Genomic DNA, 18,082 nt, shown 5'->3' on the forward strand with positions numbered 1-18,082 from the left:
AAAATATAAGAAAGAGAGTTTCTCTCTCTCTTTCTTCAGCCTGAACTAGTATTTTCTCTCTCTAAAATTAGACTTTCTCTCTCTAAATCTTCTCTCTAGATTATTTCTCTCTCCTAAGATTTTTAGAATTTTGAGAAGAATGATGATGAATTTAAATGATCCTCGTGATGGATTTTTGATCTGTGATCGTCGGACGGTACACCGACACCCACTTTGATCTGATTAGATATTTTTAAGATTCTATTTTTCATGATTTTATTAAATTATTCACATGATAATCTGAGCATGATTTGATCTGATCGATCAGATTTGTTGAATCATATTATCTGAAAAATTCAAGATGAGTTTTCTCTCTCTAGAATTTTCTCTCTCTAGAATTTTCTCTTTCTAAAATATTCTCTCTCTTGATTGATTCTCTCTCTAAAAAATTAGTGAATGAAAAAATTTTTTTAATAGTCCTGATCTGATTCTAATGAAGAACCCTGATCCATGATTGTTAGACAGCGTACTGGCACCCACCTTAATCAGACCATGAATCTTTAGATTTGATCATCCATGATTTCGATCTAGCCATGACTTGATTTGATTATGTTGATTTCATCAATCGAGATATTAAATCAATCGTAATGTTGGATTGTGTCACCTGATCAATTCGAATTGTACCTTATGAATTCTCTCTCCTCTTATTTTCTCTCTCCACTTGATTTTATGAAATCGATGAAGAAACTTCGGTTCTATCACTTCGAATCCGATTTGATCTGATAGTCAAAATTTGGATCGTTTAGGTCCTAATTAGATTTTGATTAGATGAAATTAGATGATCGGACCCAATCTAAACCGTTGAAATATGGTATTTGTATTCTTTCTAATTATTTAAATTGATTCTGTATAGGATTGTGGATGTTTGATCATGGGATATCGCGATATGATCTACGAACAGAATTTTTGGAAGAAAAATTTATAAAATTATGTAGATTTATTGGAATGCGTTCGAGGTAAGTAATGTTTTATTTTTCTAGATTTATCGATAAATTATAATATATTTTTCTGACATGATTTGTGAAACGATGCATGAATTGGATGAATGGTATTTTATTATGAAAATATCTTATTTGAAATATTATGATGAAGCATGATTGAAATATTGATTTCATGATGCATTATATTGATTAATTTCGATACTACATGATTATATATTTTATTATCGAAATTAAAATATGAAATATATTTATAAAGAATTATGATATAAAAAAATTATGAATTGACAACCTGACTATGTAAAGGACCCTGCCAATGGGGGCATATACGTTGGCAATTGATTTATCCTGAGAGTTTACGTCACCAGAGAGACCAGCGACAAACCGTCAGAGAGACCAGCGGTTCGAAGGACTTTGCTGCCAGATGATTCGCAGCTCACCGCAAGAAGATACGCGGTGTTATGACCCTACCACAGGAAAAATGTGGTTATAGCTCATGGTTGACGAAAAGAATTTAAGAACAAAAGAAATTAAATCTAGAAAGAAACTTGAATTTTCGAAAAAGAAATGAATTTGGCATGAATTATGTTGCATAATTGAAATTGATTTCGAATTGATGAACTCTATATGCTTATTTTCTATAAATGATTATTTACTTAAATGCCTGATGAAGTCTGTTGAAAAGTGATCATTGCTTACTGGGCTGTCTAACTCATTACCTCCTATTTTACTATTTTTACAGATGTTGAGGAATTAAGATGATACAAGATATGAATGGAAGAGTGATCAGAAGCAGAATCCCTATACTTGTATTTTAGGTTGAAAGTCTTATTGAATTTGATGTAAGGCCTATGAATCATTGTTGAATTTATTGAGATATTAAAGAAGAAATTTAGGTCGTTATATTTTTAGATTTAAATTATTGACTAATTATTCCGCTGTTGTTTTAGAATAGCATGATAAGATGCCTTGCATGCTTATGGAAAAAATTTCTATGAGTATGCAGCGGTTGCCATGACCTTCGATTCACAATCTCGAGTTGGAGGCGTGACAGAAAGAGAGCTGATAGATTGAAAAGAGATCATGGTTTTTCGAAAAATGACAAACCAAGGCTAGTGACTAGCAACTTATGAATGATGGTGACAGACAAAGATGACCTTTGAGGAATATCAACAATCAGTGACCAATAAATAGCGATGACCGACTATCAGATTGGATTTTATAGTGACTAACTAGCGGTGGAGGTATAGAGAACTTGAGAACCTTAAGATCCAAATTGAGAAAAAAATGCTTTGATTTGGGATCCTACATGATTCTTCTAGAGAAGAAGAGCTATTTTCACTGATTTTGGTCCAGCTAAGACTTAAGTGCAAAATTTGACCAACAGATTGAATCTAAGTGCTCAGGTTTGGGTCAATACTACATTCGAGTCTGATTTAAAAAAAAATAGGCTCCATATTTGAAGTCCAAATCTGATCTAATATTGTTTGGACCGATCCTGTAGTATGATTTGAAATCGATCTGGTCCTATGGACTTCAGATCAGTCCAAGCCCATTTCCAGTCCTGACCTCTATGGTTTGTCTCTATCAAGATTTCGCAATGATTGGTGAGAAGGCAAGCATTGTTCATGTTTTCCAGAGGCAAAGTTAGACCCTGAAGAGGAAGTAATTTGATGAAGATGGATCTTTTTGATCGGCCGGTGGACCCGCGGCTGAAGTGGTGCCAGCAAAACAGTTCAAGTTGGGCCAACAGGTTCCAGACATTACTGCTTAGTTTCTGCTTAGTTTCTAATTTGGGATTTGGAATCCTGGAAGGCTGCAAGGCAGCAAACGCTATTAATGATCCTTCGAAAACATGATTCAGGGGTACATTCGTCTGGAGGTGATTGGACGGCGGCTCAGATCCGGAGCGTGTCGTGTACCGGAACGGGACAGCCGTTTACCAACTCCCACGGCAGCCTTCCTGAATCCAGTAATTTACCGAAATAGCCTTCCCCTCCACTCCGCCCTAACCTTTTATGTTCCAATGATATTAGTCACCCCATGTTCGACGGCCGTTGCGGCGTTGCGGGTCTCCCCTCCCATCCGTTGTGGTCAACGCTGCAGCAGATTAACGAGCAATGCTTCCGATAATTTCAAACAAAGCCCCAAAAATCTACCCACTCCCCTCACGTGGCCCGTCAACCACATCCAGGCCCACAAGCTCGACACGTCATACAGGGATCTCATATTAAGGTTTTCTTAACATTTATCCGGAACCAATAGCACTCATGAATTCGGACCTGCGGGTCCCACACCGGTAGGAGAACCGTCCACCAACCGGTTGCCCCGTTCGTTAATCTAACCCCGCCGCGAGACCGTCAGATCCCATCGCCACCGTCCGTTGAGCGCATCCAAAATATTTCTTACCCAAGGGGCCGACCTGGACGGGCCCACAGAAAAGTGGGCTGTGATGATGCCCCGGATGAGCCATCAAGGGCGGACAGCTCCCAGCTCTCCTTCCGCTTTCTCCAATTGCGTCGTCTTTATCGCCGACTATGAGACGTAGCCGTGGTCGCCGAAGACGGACAAGAGCTTCCAACTCCGACACTTGCCGATCTCTTGCGTGCGCGAGACTCCTCTCTCTTTAGCTTTCTTTTAATCTCTATATATCTCTCTTCTTCCCTCCCGCCTCCTTTGACCGAGTCCCTGATTCGTTGGCCTATTCGTCTCGGCGACTTGCTAGATCGATTTAATAAAGGAAGACAAAAAAAAGAAAGAACCGCTATAAAGAAGAAAGGGAAAACGAAATCGCCCGAGAAAAGACGGCATCTCATCTCGGCAGCGACTCGAAAGCATCGGAGAAGACGAATCGAAGAGGAGGAAGGGGAGAAACCCAAGATCTGGGAGATTTGTAGGGTTTTCGATGGATTGCTAAGGTTTAGGGTTTTGGAGGAGCAGGAGGGGGCTCTGGTTGGGGGAGAAGATGATGGTGTCGCGGGGGCTGTTCGGGTGGTCGCCGCCCCACATGCAGCCGCTGACGCCGGTATCGGAGGTGTCGGAGCCGCCGGAGTCACCGTCGCCGTTCATGGACTCCGGGGTGGAGGCGGTGCAGGTGGAGGACGAAGGGCCTGTGGACGACGTGGAGGAGATCGAGCCACCGCCGGCCGCCGTGCCCTTCTCCAGGCTGTTCGCGTGCGCCGACGGGCTCGACTGGGTGCTGATGACGGTCGGGGCGTTCGCTGCGGCGGCGCACGGGATGGCGCTCGTCGTGTACTTGCACTTCTTTGGGAGCGCCATCAACTTGCTCAATTCGCAGAGCCGTAGTTCCGAAATCCATGGCCATGGGGATGTGCTGTTCCATAAGTTCAAGGAGGTATGTGATACGAGAAATAGAGTTTCATATCTCTTATGGGTTATCGCCCTGTTTTTATGTTGACGATGTGGTTCTTTTCTTTTTCCACGTTCGAATTCATTGCCTGTAATAGTACTTTGTGGTTTTTACATAGGGTTATTCTGAGTTTGTGCCTGTTTCGGTAAATTGGTGCATTAGGGTTTAAGGTAGTTTATGGGCATGGTTTGATTTAGGAGAATCCAATTAGGAAGCTTCCCCTTTATATGCCTTCTTGTACGCCACTCCAGAAATTTGATGGGCTAGGCAAAAGCCACTTCGGCATCTCTTTCTTCCTTGCTAGTTCCTTCACTACGTTATTGAACCAACATAAGAAACTCTTTTTAATGCCTTTTCTGGCATTTTTGCTATCTGATGACACATTTGCGTCTTATTATACTGCAACGTGCTATACCTTGCATCGCCTGGTTGCTAGTATTGTAAAGGAAAATTGGGTTAATTATCAACTTCCTCATATACATAAGCATCTTCAGTTTCTAAAACATGACAGAAGCTTTGTCATGTTTGTTGTATTTATTTAATTCTTACATGGTTTACATGTATGCACATCCTTTGTACACTTGTCTTGTATCGGCAACTTTATTTACTTTAGACATCATGTTGTTGCTTTGAACAATATTATTTAATTTGGAAACTCTTGTCACGCAGTAGATTATATTACTAATGACCAGTTTTTTTTCTCCTATCTGCCAGTTCATCTTCTTCTCTACTTGTGTTGGGCTAGATAAGAAATCATTCTTTGTAGTTGTAAGCCTTATTCTATCTCCAGAGGTTTGCCCTTACGGATCAAGATATTATCAATCATAGAAACACCATCTTTTTCAAAAGTCTCTAACCTATATAGCTAAATAAGATTGAATGGTGAATTAAGTTGCGAGGTTCATAAAACTTTCTTCTATTTTTGAGAAGTGAATTTGGTATTGGAAAAAAAAAAAAACAATGGTCTATTAGGACTACCATGTTAACAAGAAAATGAGGTTTAAAGGCATTCTAGGCAGTAAAAGGAAAATGGGACATCGAGAAAAATCTCTCAAAAATTTCAAGACAACCTCTTGATGAATAATATAATCCCTTTCCCTTGTTTAATTTGAAGAAAGAGTAAAGCCCAAAGCTCTGCCAAATTACAAGCTTTATTTCGAAAGACATCTATTTACTTTCCTTTAGAATGTCCTATTAGATAGCGTTAGGCGTGATTTGCCAAATGTTTTGAGTCTCTTATGGTGGAAAATAATGGCCAAGATAAAAATAGAAATTGCTTTAAGAACTTTCTGACAGAATACTAAGAAAAAATGCACAAGTACTGATGTGTTTGATAAGAAGGATTTTGTTGCAGCAGAAATCCATCTTGGGTCGGGTTGGCTAGAGCTTGATGGCGATTGCAGGTCGGCGACGGCAGGACCTGCAAGATAAGTCTCTGATCGGAGTTGGTTTCGACGGAGATCTTCCGATGCTTAAGTCAGATCTCTAGAACAGATGAGAAGGAGCGAGCATTTTGTGAGAAAAGTGATTTTATACCTTAGGATTCCTTATGGATCTTTATTTATAGACAGAGGCTGAAGAGCTGTGAGGAGGTAGGAGAATCAGACGGTTAGTCTTGTCTTATTAAGCGAGATGTGTTCATTATTTTCAGCCTTATCTAGCGAGATACGTTTGTTATCTTCGACTTTTTCTGGAGAGATACGTTTGTTATTTTTTTCTTATCCGCTTGTCATCAGCTATTTATGATGATCACAGGATTTGAAGATTTATGTAGGGGTTGAAGATCAATTTGTTATGCCGTATAAAGTTGGTATTAAGTGCCATGGATTGGCTAGCATCAAGGTCGGACCGGGCCCAGTTTTTTTGTACGTCGGCTTTAACTGAGGAAAGAATTTTTTATCTATAATATAAGCCCCGTACTCTCGAATCTGAATGAGAATTAGGTCGGACGAAGGGAGTACATGTAGTAGCCGACGCTAATCCTGACTTAGACATCTGGTGTGTGGACATTTGTAGTATCACTTTAAGCTTAGTCGCATTTGGATAATCGACTTAACCTTTGGGTCAGATAGTGTAGGTCAAGGTGTTTAGGCACCTCCTTTAGGAGGTCTCTTGAAAGTAGTATATTTTTTGGCTCGTCCTCAGGGTGGCTTTATGTAATAATTTCTTTGAGGATCTTTGGTTTGGATCGGCATTGCTGATGTTTTGAGCCTCTAAGGATTCCTTTGCCGTTGCCTTTTGGACATCCAAAGCTTCTGATTCGAATATTTGAGCATGAGGGCTTTGAGGATCCCTTGGGTTAGCCCTTGCTTCTAGCTTGTCGAGGTCCTCTTGTCGATTATTCATGTTTGGAAACTTGGCACCTTCGAGGGTTCTTGGGTTAGCCCTCGCTTATCGGATGACCAGTGATTTTTGCTCTACTCGCCTTAGGATGAGCGGCATTTTTGCTCATAGTCATCAGGATTTTTACTCTACTCATCTTGGGAGAGCGGCATTCTTCAGTGATTTTTGCTTTATTCATCTTTGGGATGAATGGTATTCTATGCTCATGGTCGTCAGCAATTGTTCTATTTGCCTTTGGACGAGCGGCATTTTACGCACATGGTCATCAATGATTTTTGCTCTTCTCGTTTTGGGAATGAGCGATATTCTTCGCTCATGGTCGTCAGTGATTTTTGCTCTACTCGTTTAAGGATGAGTGGCATTCTTCGCTCATGGCTGTCAATCATTTTTGCTCTATTCATCTTGGGACGAGTGAAATTTTTTGCTCATGAACATTAGCGATTATTGCTCGATCATCTTTGGACGAGTAGCATTCTTCGCTCATGGTCATCAGTGATTTTTGTTCTACTCATCTTGGGACAAGCGGCATTCTTCGCGCATGGTCGTTAGCGATTTTTGCTCTTCTTGTTTTTGGGATAAGCGACATTCTTCGCTCATGGTCGTCAGCGATTTTTACTCTACTTGTTTAGAGACGAGCGGCATTCTTCGCTTATGGTCGTCAGTCATTTTTTCTCTACTCGTCTTGGGACGAACGATATTTTTTGCTCATGGTTATCAATGATTTTTGCTCTACTCGTCAAGGGACGAGTGGTATTCTTCATTCATGGTCGTTAGCGATTTTTGCTCTTCTCATCTTGGGACGAGCGGCATTTTTCGCTCATGGTTGTTCGAGGTTTTCGATCTGAAGGTGGTTTGTGAGCTGAGGGTCCTTATAGATTAGCACTTGCCTCTCGGATGATGAAGGGTCTCTCGTCGGTTCAACTTGTTTAAGAACGAGGGGCTTATGTGGGTTCTTCAGATTAGCTCTCGTTTCTTAGTCGTCGAGATCTTCGGCACTAACAACTTGCATTTGTGGCTTTGAGGGTCCATAGTTAGCCCTCGCTTCTCATACGATCAAGGATTTTTCATCGGCTTAGCTCGTTTAAGAACGAGAGGCCTTCGAGGGTTCTTCGTGGTTAGCTCTCGCTTCTCGCATGACCAAAGATTTTTTTTGGCTCAGCTCATTTGAGAACGAGGGGCCTCTGAGGGTCCTTCAGGTTAGCCCTCGTTTCTTGATTGTCGAGATCTTTAGTTTGGATGACTTAGAGTTTGTGGGTCCTGCTTGATGCTTTTGGCTGTTGTTGTGACTTTTGCTCGACTTGCCCATGGTGAAGGAGTGTCATTTGACCGTTAAGTTACAGATCTGTACAAAGAATGAGAGAACTTGTCGGATCGGCTTTGATCGGATCTTTTGATTTCTAAGTCGAGCTTTGGAGTAAAGAAGATAACAAATGATTAGAGTCGTGTTACCATATTTTAGTCAGTTTGCCTCTAGTCGGCCTTCATTGATTGGCATTCTTAAATCAATCTTCTCATTTTGGCTTCCAGAAGCTTAGCTTCAGGAGGTCGATTTTGGGAGTACGGCTTTCAGAAGCTCACTTTTGGGGGGTCGACCTTTGGAGGTTGATTTTTTGGGCGGTCGGCTTTGGGAGCTCGATCTTCAGGTGGTCGTCTCATGGACGTCGGCCTTCTCAGATGGCCTTGGGCTTCATCTTAGTATCGGGCTTCACATCAGTCTTGGTCTTTCATCTCAGCTCAGTCTCAAATATTGTCTCGACACTATTTGATCTTTGTTTTGATGTGGTCTTGATCTTTGCCTCGGCTCAATTGGATCTTTGCCTCGGTTCGGCCTCGACTTTTGTCTCGGTTCGATTTGATCTTCATCTCGGATCGGTTTGATCTTTATCTTTGTTCGGCCTTGGTCTTCATCTCAAATCAGTTTGATCTTTATCTTGGCTGATCTTGATCTTTGTCTTAGCTCGGCCTTGATTTTCATCTCTGATCAGTTTGATCTTCACCTTAGTTCGATCTTAATCTTCACGTCAGACCGATTTGATCTTCACCTCAGTTCGATCTTGATCTCCACCTCGGATCGGCCTTAATTCTCATCTCGAATTGGTTTGATCTTCACTTGGTTCGGCCTTGATCTTCACCTTGGATCGGTTTGATCTTTACCCTTGGTTCGGTCTTCATCGTCGTCTTGATCTTCACCTGGATCGTTCTTGATCTTTATCTCGATCGTTTGATTTTTACCTTGATTTGGCCTTGATCTTCATCTCAGATCAGTCTGATCGTTACCTCGGCTCGGTCTTGATTTTTGCTTCAGATCGGTTTGATCTTCATCTTGGTTCAGCCTTGTTGTTCACCTCGGTCGACCTTATTCTTCGTCTCGGATTGGTTTGATTTTCGTCTCGGATCGGTTTGATCTTCACCTTGGTTCAGCCTTGATCTTCACCTCTGCTCGGCCTTGATCTTTGCCTTGGCTTAGCTTTGATCTTCATCTTGGATCGGCCTTGATCTTCACCTTGGTTCGACCTTGATCTTCACCTCGATTCGACCTTGATCTTCACCTTGGATTGGTGTGATCTTCACCTCGGTTTAGTCTTGTTCTTCACCTCGGTTCGGTCTTGAGCTTCATCTCAGCTCGGTCTTGCTTTTCACCTCGACTCAGTTTGATCTTACCTTGGCTTGGTTTAATCTCCACCTCGGTTTGGTGCTCAAAGACCTGTGGTCCTGCAAGAAAAAAAGAAAGTGGAATGATGGATGAGGGTTTGAAAGCCTCTTACTATAAAAGTTTTGAGTTGTGGGTGTTTCTTCCTCTTAAAGCTTATTTTCTTGGAATGCCCTGTTGGGTTCCGATGGCGCAGCGAAAAGGTTAGGTGTTTAAAATTTTCATTCAAAACACCTAATGCACCGAAAATCCTAATATCCAGAAATCCTTGACTATAATAATCAAAATAAAATTAATATAAAGTAGGATTAGAAGAATATCTATAGCGCTAATCTAAATTTCATGAGGCATCCAAGTGTCCGTCCTCCAATGGTGATCCACACGAAACTTGGACCAAAGACAGCGCTCCTTCTTCACCTTGCTTCAGAGTTCTAGTCCCTAGAATGCGACTAGTCCTGTATCGGTCAGGTTTCTCCAAGAACCTGACTCGACCCTCTCAGAACTTCTTTTGGACTTCTGAATCCCTTTCTTTAGGACCTTCACAATCTCTTTTTGGATCAGATAAGGCTTTGTCTTAAATCCTAAAGCCTTGTCCTAAAACTAAGATAGGTTGTAAGAAAGAAGAAGAGCAACGGAAACAAAACTGGAAAGCTTTCTGAATTTGCCTCGGACACCCAGCACCCAGGCCCTTTTATAGCCATCCGAGGGGTGCCAAAATGGAGGGACACGCCTCACTTAAAAGTCCTATCTGATCTGAATATCAGAGATAAGAGTTTCTTATGTGTGTGACCTATTGAGTTCCATATCTAGTTAGCAGTAGGTCCGGATGCAAGTTGATCGAATTTGATTAGATTTCAATCTAACTGATTTAGGTCCAATTGAGCTGATCCGAGTTCAATAATTAGAATCCTTTCTAATTGACGATTGAATTAAACTCTTTAAGTCGATCAAACCTACAAGTCAAGATTGACGTCTGGCAACGTATCATGACTTTCCAGAAGATGTGAAATTGGGTGAAAATACCAAATATACCCTTAGTAGCAAGTTATCGTGCAATTCAATCCTTCGATCATCCCTGCATCCCGAATATGTTCATGAGTATGGAATTATGTCAAACTCAAACACATATTCATTTTGATTTTCAATTAACCAATGATGACTCCGATGATAAGCATTAGAAACTTTCTAATTTTCTTTCTGCTTTTGGTTAAAAGATTTTTTCTGAGTCATCTAGGATTGAGAATACACAGGATGCGATCTCTTTTTACTAGGAGTGATCGATTCTATGTTGACTTACTCATAACCTTCATGCACGCTCCACCATATTTAGAAATCCTGTACATATCTTAATGCCATGTCTGGGTATGAACCAAAATATGGGTTCATGTGCACAAGATTCCATAGTGATCTCAGGTCTAAGGATCACTTGCACGACTTCCACGTAGAGAACTATCTTTGACATACTTTCAAGTTTTCATAAGATGTTTCTTTCATCAAGTCAATTCAGTAGACTCATTTTCAAATGAGCACCCACATCCTTGTATTAGTGTTCCATACACAAATGGCTAATGAGATCTGCCATCTTTTCGTCGAGCATACATAGGATGTGCCAGTCTATCCGGAATATTGATCTCCGACTCAATGCTTCTACGATCAAAAATATTTAAGATTAGAATTTTAGAGTTTAGATCTCACTAGCATGATCCATTCATGTCTCTTAAAATTATTGTTCTAATTTTTGAGATTCATCATAATCTTAGATATAATAAGATGTAGCTAAAATGATGAATCAATGCCTCTTTTTATTATCAAATAATAAATGTCATTACATGAGTTGAAAAATTATAAAAAAAAGTCCATCATAACATACTTGCGATTGGCTTATAGGACACTCTTCTTTCAATCTCCCACTTGTATTAAAGTCAATCGTCTTTGTATTTCAATCCCATATAATCAAGATGGCGATCAAATAGCTGCTGTGGTATGGCCTTAGTGAATGTGTCTGCTATTATTATTCTTTGTGTCAACTCGTTCAAGGACAATATCTTGTCTTTCTACAATTTTTTGAACGAGATGAAAGCATCTGAGGATGTGCTTGGATCTTTGATGAGATCTAGATTCTTTAGCTTGAATAACGGCCCCAGTGTTATCACAATAGAGTAGCACTGGTCCTTCAATCTCAGGAACAACTCCTAATTTCATGATGAATTTTTTTATCCAGATAGCTTCTTTAGCGGTTTCACTAGTAGCGATATACTCTGCCTCAGTGATTGAGTCAGCTACTGTCTGCTGCTTGGAACTCTTCCAACTCACTGCCCCACTATTTAGGGTAAACACGTATCCTGATATTGACTTGCTATCATCCGGATCAGATTGAAAACTAGAATATGTATATCCCTCTAGTTTCAACTCTGATCTTTCTCCATATATGAGAAAAACATCTTTAGTTTTCTTAGGTACTTCAGAATATTTTTCACAGCTTTTCAATGATCCTCTCTTGGATCAATTTGAAATCTGTTAGCTACGCCTAAAGCATGAGCTACATCAGGCTTGGTACATAGCATGACATACATAATTGATCCCACAGTCAAAACATAAGAGATCCCATTCACCTCTTCCTTTCTTCTGGTGTTTAGAACATATTTTTTTAGAGGCGTATAGCATGACTTGCAGGTAGGTAATCTCTTTTACTTGCCTCCATATTAAATCTCTTTAATATGAGATCTATGTATCGTCACTGGGATAAGCCCAACATCCTGTTAGATCTATCTCTATAGATCTTTATACCCAATATATAGGATGCTTCACCCAAGTCTTTCATGGAAAACTTATTTGGTAACCAAATTTTGATCGATTGCATAATTGGAATATCATTTTCAATGAGCAGTATGTCATCGACATACAGAACCAAGAAGACAATAGCACTCCCATTTTCTTTTATACACACATGGTTCATCATCATTTTTGATAAAGTCAAATTTTTTGACTGTCATATCAAATTGGATGTTCCAACTCCTTGAAGCCTGCTTTAACCATAGATGGAATTCTTTAGCTTGCATATTTGATTTGTCCTCTCATTTGAGATAAATCTCTCTGGTTGAGTCATATAGACCTCTCCTCAAGATTACCATTCAAAAGACGGTTTTGACATCCATCTGTCAGATCTCATAGTCGTAGTATGTCGCTATAGCAAGCAAAATCCAGATGGACTTGAGCATAGCCACTGGTGAGAATATTTCATCATAGTCAATTCTTTGTCTTTGTCTGAAATCCTTCACTACTAATCTAACTTTGTAGGTTTCAACTTGACCATCTGCTCCGATCTTTTTCTTGAAGACTCACTTGCACCCTATTGGAGTCACACCCTCAAGCGCATCAACCAAGGTTCACACTTGGTTGGTGTACATCGAGTCCATCTCAGATTTCATGACTTCCAGCCATCTGTCAGAGTCTCTACTTATGGCAGCTTCCGAATAGATCAGTGGATCATCATCCTGAATGATGTTGATCGAATTGTCATTTTCAATGATAAAATCATATCTCAGAGGTGCTTGACCCACTCTATCTGACCTTCAAAGAGGAGATGTGTATTGTGGATGTACCTCATCTTTGGATACTTCTGATTGAGGATCTTTTGTGGTTCAACCACAGGTATTTCTGGATCGGTTTGTAAATTTTGAACTTCCATAAGTTCAATATTCCTCTCACTGTCTTTTTCTTGGATGAATTCATTTTTCAAAAAAATAGTGTGCCTATTAACAAATACCTTTTGTTCAGTAGGGTGGTAGAAATAGTATCCATTAGTTTTCTTAGGATACCCTACAAACCTACATCTGTTTGATCTAGCACTAAGCTTATGTCCAAAAATATTTTTAACATAAACAGGACAGCCCCAAATCTTAATATGTTTAAGATTAGGCTTCATTCTCTTCCATATCTATATGGTATGCTTACAACAGACTTTGAAGGCATTCTGTTTAAAATATATGCGGCAGTCTTTAGGGTATATCCTCAGAAAGATATTGAAAGATCAGTGAAGTACATCATGGACCGCACCATATCCATCAAAGTGCGATTCCTCTTGCTACATCATTTAACTAGGATGTATAAGGCGGGGTCCATTTAAAGAGAATATCTTTACTTTTAAGATGATCAAGAAATTGACGAGATAAGTATTCTCCTCGATCAGATCGAAGAATCTTGATACTTTTCCAGTTTGTTTCTTGACCATACTTTGATACTTCTGAACTTATCAAAGGCTTCGGATTTATGTTTCATAAGATACATATATCCGAACCTTGATAGATCATCTGTAAAGGTGATAAAATAGGAGTATCCTCCTCTGGTCCGAGTTGTCATTGGTCCACATACATCTGTATGTACTAGGACTAACAACTCATTTGCCCTCTCTCCATATCTAGAGAATGGAGTCTTGATCATCTTACCCATGAGACAACATTCACAAGTTTTCAATGATTCATAATCATATGGGTCAAAGAATTCTTCTTTGTATAACTTGTTTATCCTTGACTCCCTAATATGATCAAGACGGCAATATCAGAGATATGTGATATTCACATCTTTTCTCTTTCTTTTCATTTCTTTCAATATGAAAAATATTTTCATTGAGTGCAAGAATTAAAAGATTGTTATCAATATAATCACTACCATAAAATTTATTAGAAAAGAAAATGGAGCATCCATTTTCCATTAATCTTATTTCATAACCTTGTTTTAATAACAAAGATATAGAAATAATGTTTCTAATGATCTTTGACATGTAATAACAGTCTTTCAATTTTAAAATTTTATCCGAAGGCAAACCAAGCATACAGATTCCCACAGTCTCTGCACTAATGGACTCTCTACTTGCGCCATAAAGCTCAAGGTCACCTCTTTTCAGACCTTTGATATTCTGTAGTCGCTGTAATGAATTATAAATATGCGATCTACATGCGGTATCCAATACTCAAGTATCAGAGTCTGAGCCACTCAATAAAAAACAGATTTGTATCATATACATACTTTTTGGTGCTATACTTATATCATTTTCAATCTTGCAAGATAATTCTTGCAATTATTCTCCCAATGTCCAAATTTGCCGCAAAATGAACAGCTAATATCCATGTGGACATCTTTTGCCTTCTCATTATTACTGATCGATCTAGGGTCAGGAATATCCAGAACATCGGAGTTCTTTTTCGATGTGAACCTAATTTGCAAGTTCCTCAACCAATCAGAGTTTGGATTGGTCAACATATTATTATTTATGGTTTCATACAGTGAAAATAAAGAAACCATAATGTAGACTTAAATCTATATAAATAAAGAACAATAGTATAAGCAGACCACTCATATTTGACATGCATAACTAGATGAGATCTTTTAACTAGTTATATCTTCTACTATTTTATCGGATACCATAATCCTCTTCCATGGTAAACGAGAAATCCTAATCTGGTCTCTTAATGGGGTTGAGATCCTAATCCGTCAATAAAGCCTTGTGGATATCACAACAAATCTCAATGAGTTCAAAAGTAGGAAAATCTATCCAATTGCATCTCATGCAATTCTCAACATAATCTTTGCCTCTAAAAATACTCATAATTTTGTGGATATCACAACAAACTATAGTATTTTTAGTTAAGTCAAACCCTTCATTTTCATACAGCCATATCTGAAAAATGCTGCCCTTGTGGATATCATAACAAAGCAACATATCCAAAATATGCCGTAAAGCATCTAATATGCACTAAGACAAACACACATCAATTTCTATAGCAAGCCTTGTGGATGTCACAACAGACCTACTATGATTTTTGACAGGATATTGATTAGGCATGAAGAAAGGTATATGTAGTATTTAAAACACTGAGCAACCTTCATTCAAGATTTGAACTAATCCAATTAGCTAGAAAAGTGTTAAGATTGGTGGGGATCCTCCTGTTATTTAGACACTAATAAAATTGGTCAGGTCAGCAAACGAAATCAATTAAAGAACCACCGCACTTGAAACACTCTTTAGATACCAATTGATTAATCGATTCAAGAAATAGATTAGCTACTGGTTTACAACACTACGACTTAATATGATTTTTATGAGGGCTTTAATGGTTTCATGCACATCCTAATTTAATCAATTATAATGATGCACTATTATAGTTGTATCTTTATAAACAAAACAACTAATCTTGGCATCTAATTATATCTCTAAGATATGAAATCATCATACAATATGATTATAAAAAACATCTTAAGTATATCATATGCATAAAGTTCTAATAACATACATGAATATAAAACACTCTTTTCACGGTTCTTCTTCTTGGAACATCACAATGGCACCCCTACAGGCCATAAGAGTATCCTATGGAATGGGAAGAGAGGATTTTGAATCCTACTTGTTCTTATGACCGGATGGTCTGGTGATGAACCCCAATTTGAGTAGTAAACTACTAAAAAAATTCTATACATACATCATGCATTTAATATTATGTATCTAAAACATATTTTTAATACATACTAGGGTTTGGATGTTCAATTGGGTTCACCCATTGATCCAACTTGAACCAAACTAAAAATCCATGCTTGATCACAATCAAGACAATATTTTGACTTTTGATTATATAAATCAAGGTAGATTCTGATACCACTGTTGGGTTCCGGTGGCATAGCGGAAGGGTTAGATATTTAAAATTTTCATTTAAAACACCTGATGCACCGAAAATCCTAATATCCAGAAATTTTGACTATAATAATCAAAGTAAAATTAATATAAACTAAGATAAGAAGAATATCTGTAGCGCTAATCCAAATTTCCACGAGGCGTCCAAGTGTCCGCCCTCCAACGGTGATCCATACGAAAATTGGATCAAAGACAGCGCTCCTTCGTCACCTTGCTTTCAGAGTTCTAGCCCTTAGAACTCGACTAGCCCTGTATCGGTCAGTTTTCTCCAAGAACCTGACTCGATCCTCTCAGAACTTCCTATGGACTTCTGAATCCCCTTCTTAAGGACCTTTACAACTCCTTTTTGGACCAGATAAGGATTTGTCTTAAATTTCAAAGCTTTGTCTTAAAACTAAGATAGGTTGTAAGAAAGAAGGAAGAGCAACGGAGACAAAACTGGAAAGCTTTCTGAATTTGCCTCGGACACCCAGCGCCCAAGCCCTTTTATAGCCATGAGAGGGGCATCAAAATAGAGGGACACGCCTCACTTAAAAGTCCTATCTAATCTGAATATCAGAGATAAGAGTTCCTTATGTATGTGATCCATTGGGTTCCATATCTAGCTAGTAGTAGGTCTGAGTGCAAGTTGATCGAATTTGATTAGATTTCAATCTAACCGATTTAGGTCCAATCAAGCTGATCTGAGTTCAACAATTAGAATCCTTTCTAATTGGCGATCGAATTAAACTCTTTAATTCGATCAAACCTACAAGTCAAGATTGACGTCTAGCAACGTATAATGACTATGCAGAAGATGTGGAATTTAGTGAAAATACCAAATATACTTTTCAGTAGCAAGTTACCGTGCAATTCAATCCTTTGATCATCCTTGTATCTTGAATGTGCTCATGAGTATGGAATTATGTTAAACTCAAACATATTCATTTCAATTCTCAATTAATCAATGATGACTCCGATGATGAAGCATTAGAAACTCTTTCTAATCTCCTTTCTGCTTTTGGTCAAAAGACTTTTTCTGAGTCATCTAAGGTTGAGAATACACAGGATGCGATCTCTTTTTATTAGGAGTGATCGATGCCATGTTGACCTACTCATAACCTTCATACACACTCCACCATATCCATAACATTCTGTACATGTCTTAATGTCATGCCTGAGTATGAACCAAAATATGGTTCATGTGCATAAGATTTCATAGTGATTTTAAATCTAAGGATCACTTGCACAACTTTCACTTAGAAACCATCTTTGACATGCAAGTAAGGCTTCCATAAGATTTTCTCTTTCATCGAGTCAATTCAGTGGACTCATTTCCAAATGAGCACCCTCTCCGTCGAGCATACATAGGATGTGTCAGTCTATCCGAAACATTGACCTCCGACTCAATGCTCCTACGATCAGGATATTTAAGATTAGGATTTTAGGATTTTAGGTCTCACTAGCATGATCCATTCATGTCTCCTAAAATCATTGTCCTAATCTTTGCGGTTCATCATAATCTTAGACATAATAAAATACAGCTAAAATGATGAATCAATGCTTCTTTTTATTATCAAATAATAAATATCATTATATGAGTTGGAAAATTATAAAGAAAAATTTCATCACAATATACTTGCGATTGGCTTATAGAGCATTTTTCTTTCATGCCCTTGCTTCTGTTGCGATATCTGTTTGGATTTTAATCTATTGCGATCTTATTTGGATCCTGCCAAGAATTCAAATTTTAAAATGAGGGACCGTGGATGATTTGGAAATCGAGGGATTCTCGTAATCTCCTTCATTGTTTGGATTTTGATCTGTCGTGATCTCCTTTGTTTGGATCTCTCCAAGAATTCAAATTTTGAAATGAGGAAGCGTGGATGATTTGGAAATCGAGGAATTTCCGTAATCTCCCTCCTTGTTTGGATTTTGATCTGTTGTAATCTCCTTTATTTGGATCTCTCTAAGAATTCAAATTTTGAAATGGTGAAGCATGGATGATTTGAAAATCGAGGGATTCTCGTAATCTCCTTCCTCATTTGGATCCTCCTTTGTTTGGATGTTGCGATCTC

General features: G+C 38.7%; 1 protein-coding gene across 1 annotated transcript in view; it reads left to right on the forward strand.

The window, feature by feature from the left end:
• The first annotated feature begins 3,473 nt into the window (after nucleotides 1-3,473).
• LOC105044487 (ABC transporter B family member 20) overlaps nucleotides 3,474-18,082 on the forward strand; it is a 29,472-nt gene continuing 14,863 nt past the window's right edge. The window contains 1 exon segment of the mRNA XM_073257194.1: nucleotides 3,474-4,332. Coding sequence (XP_073113295.1) covers nucleotides 3,943-4,332 — 390 coding nt within the window. The 5' untranslated portion in view covers nucleotides 3,474-3,942.

Source organism: Elaeis guineensis, chromosome 5 (assembly GCF_000442705.2).
Source record: "Elaeis guineensis isolate ETL-2024a chromosome 5, EG11, whole genome shotgun sequence".
Classification (NCBI taxonomy): domain Eukaryota; kingdom Viridiplantae; phylum Streptophyta; class Magnoliopsida; order Arecales; family Arecaceae; genus Elaeis; species Elaeis guineensis.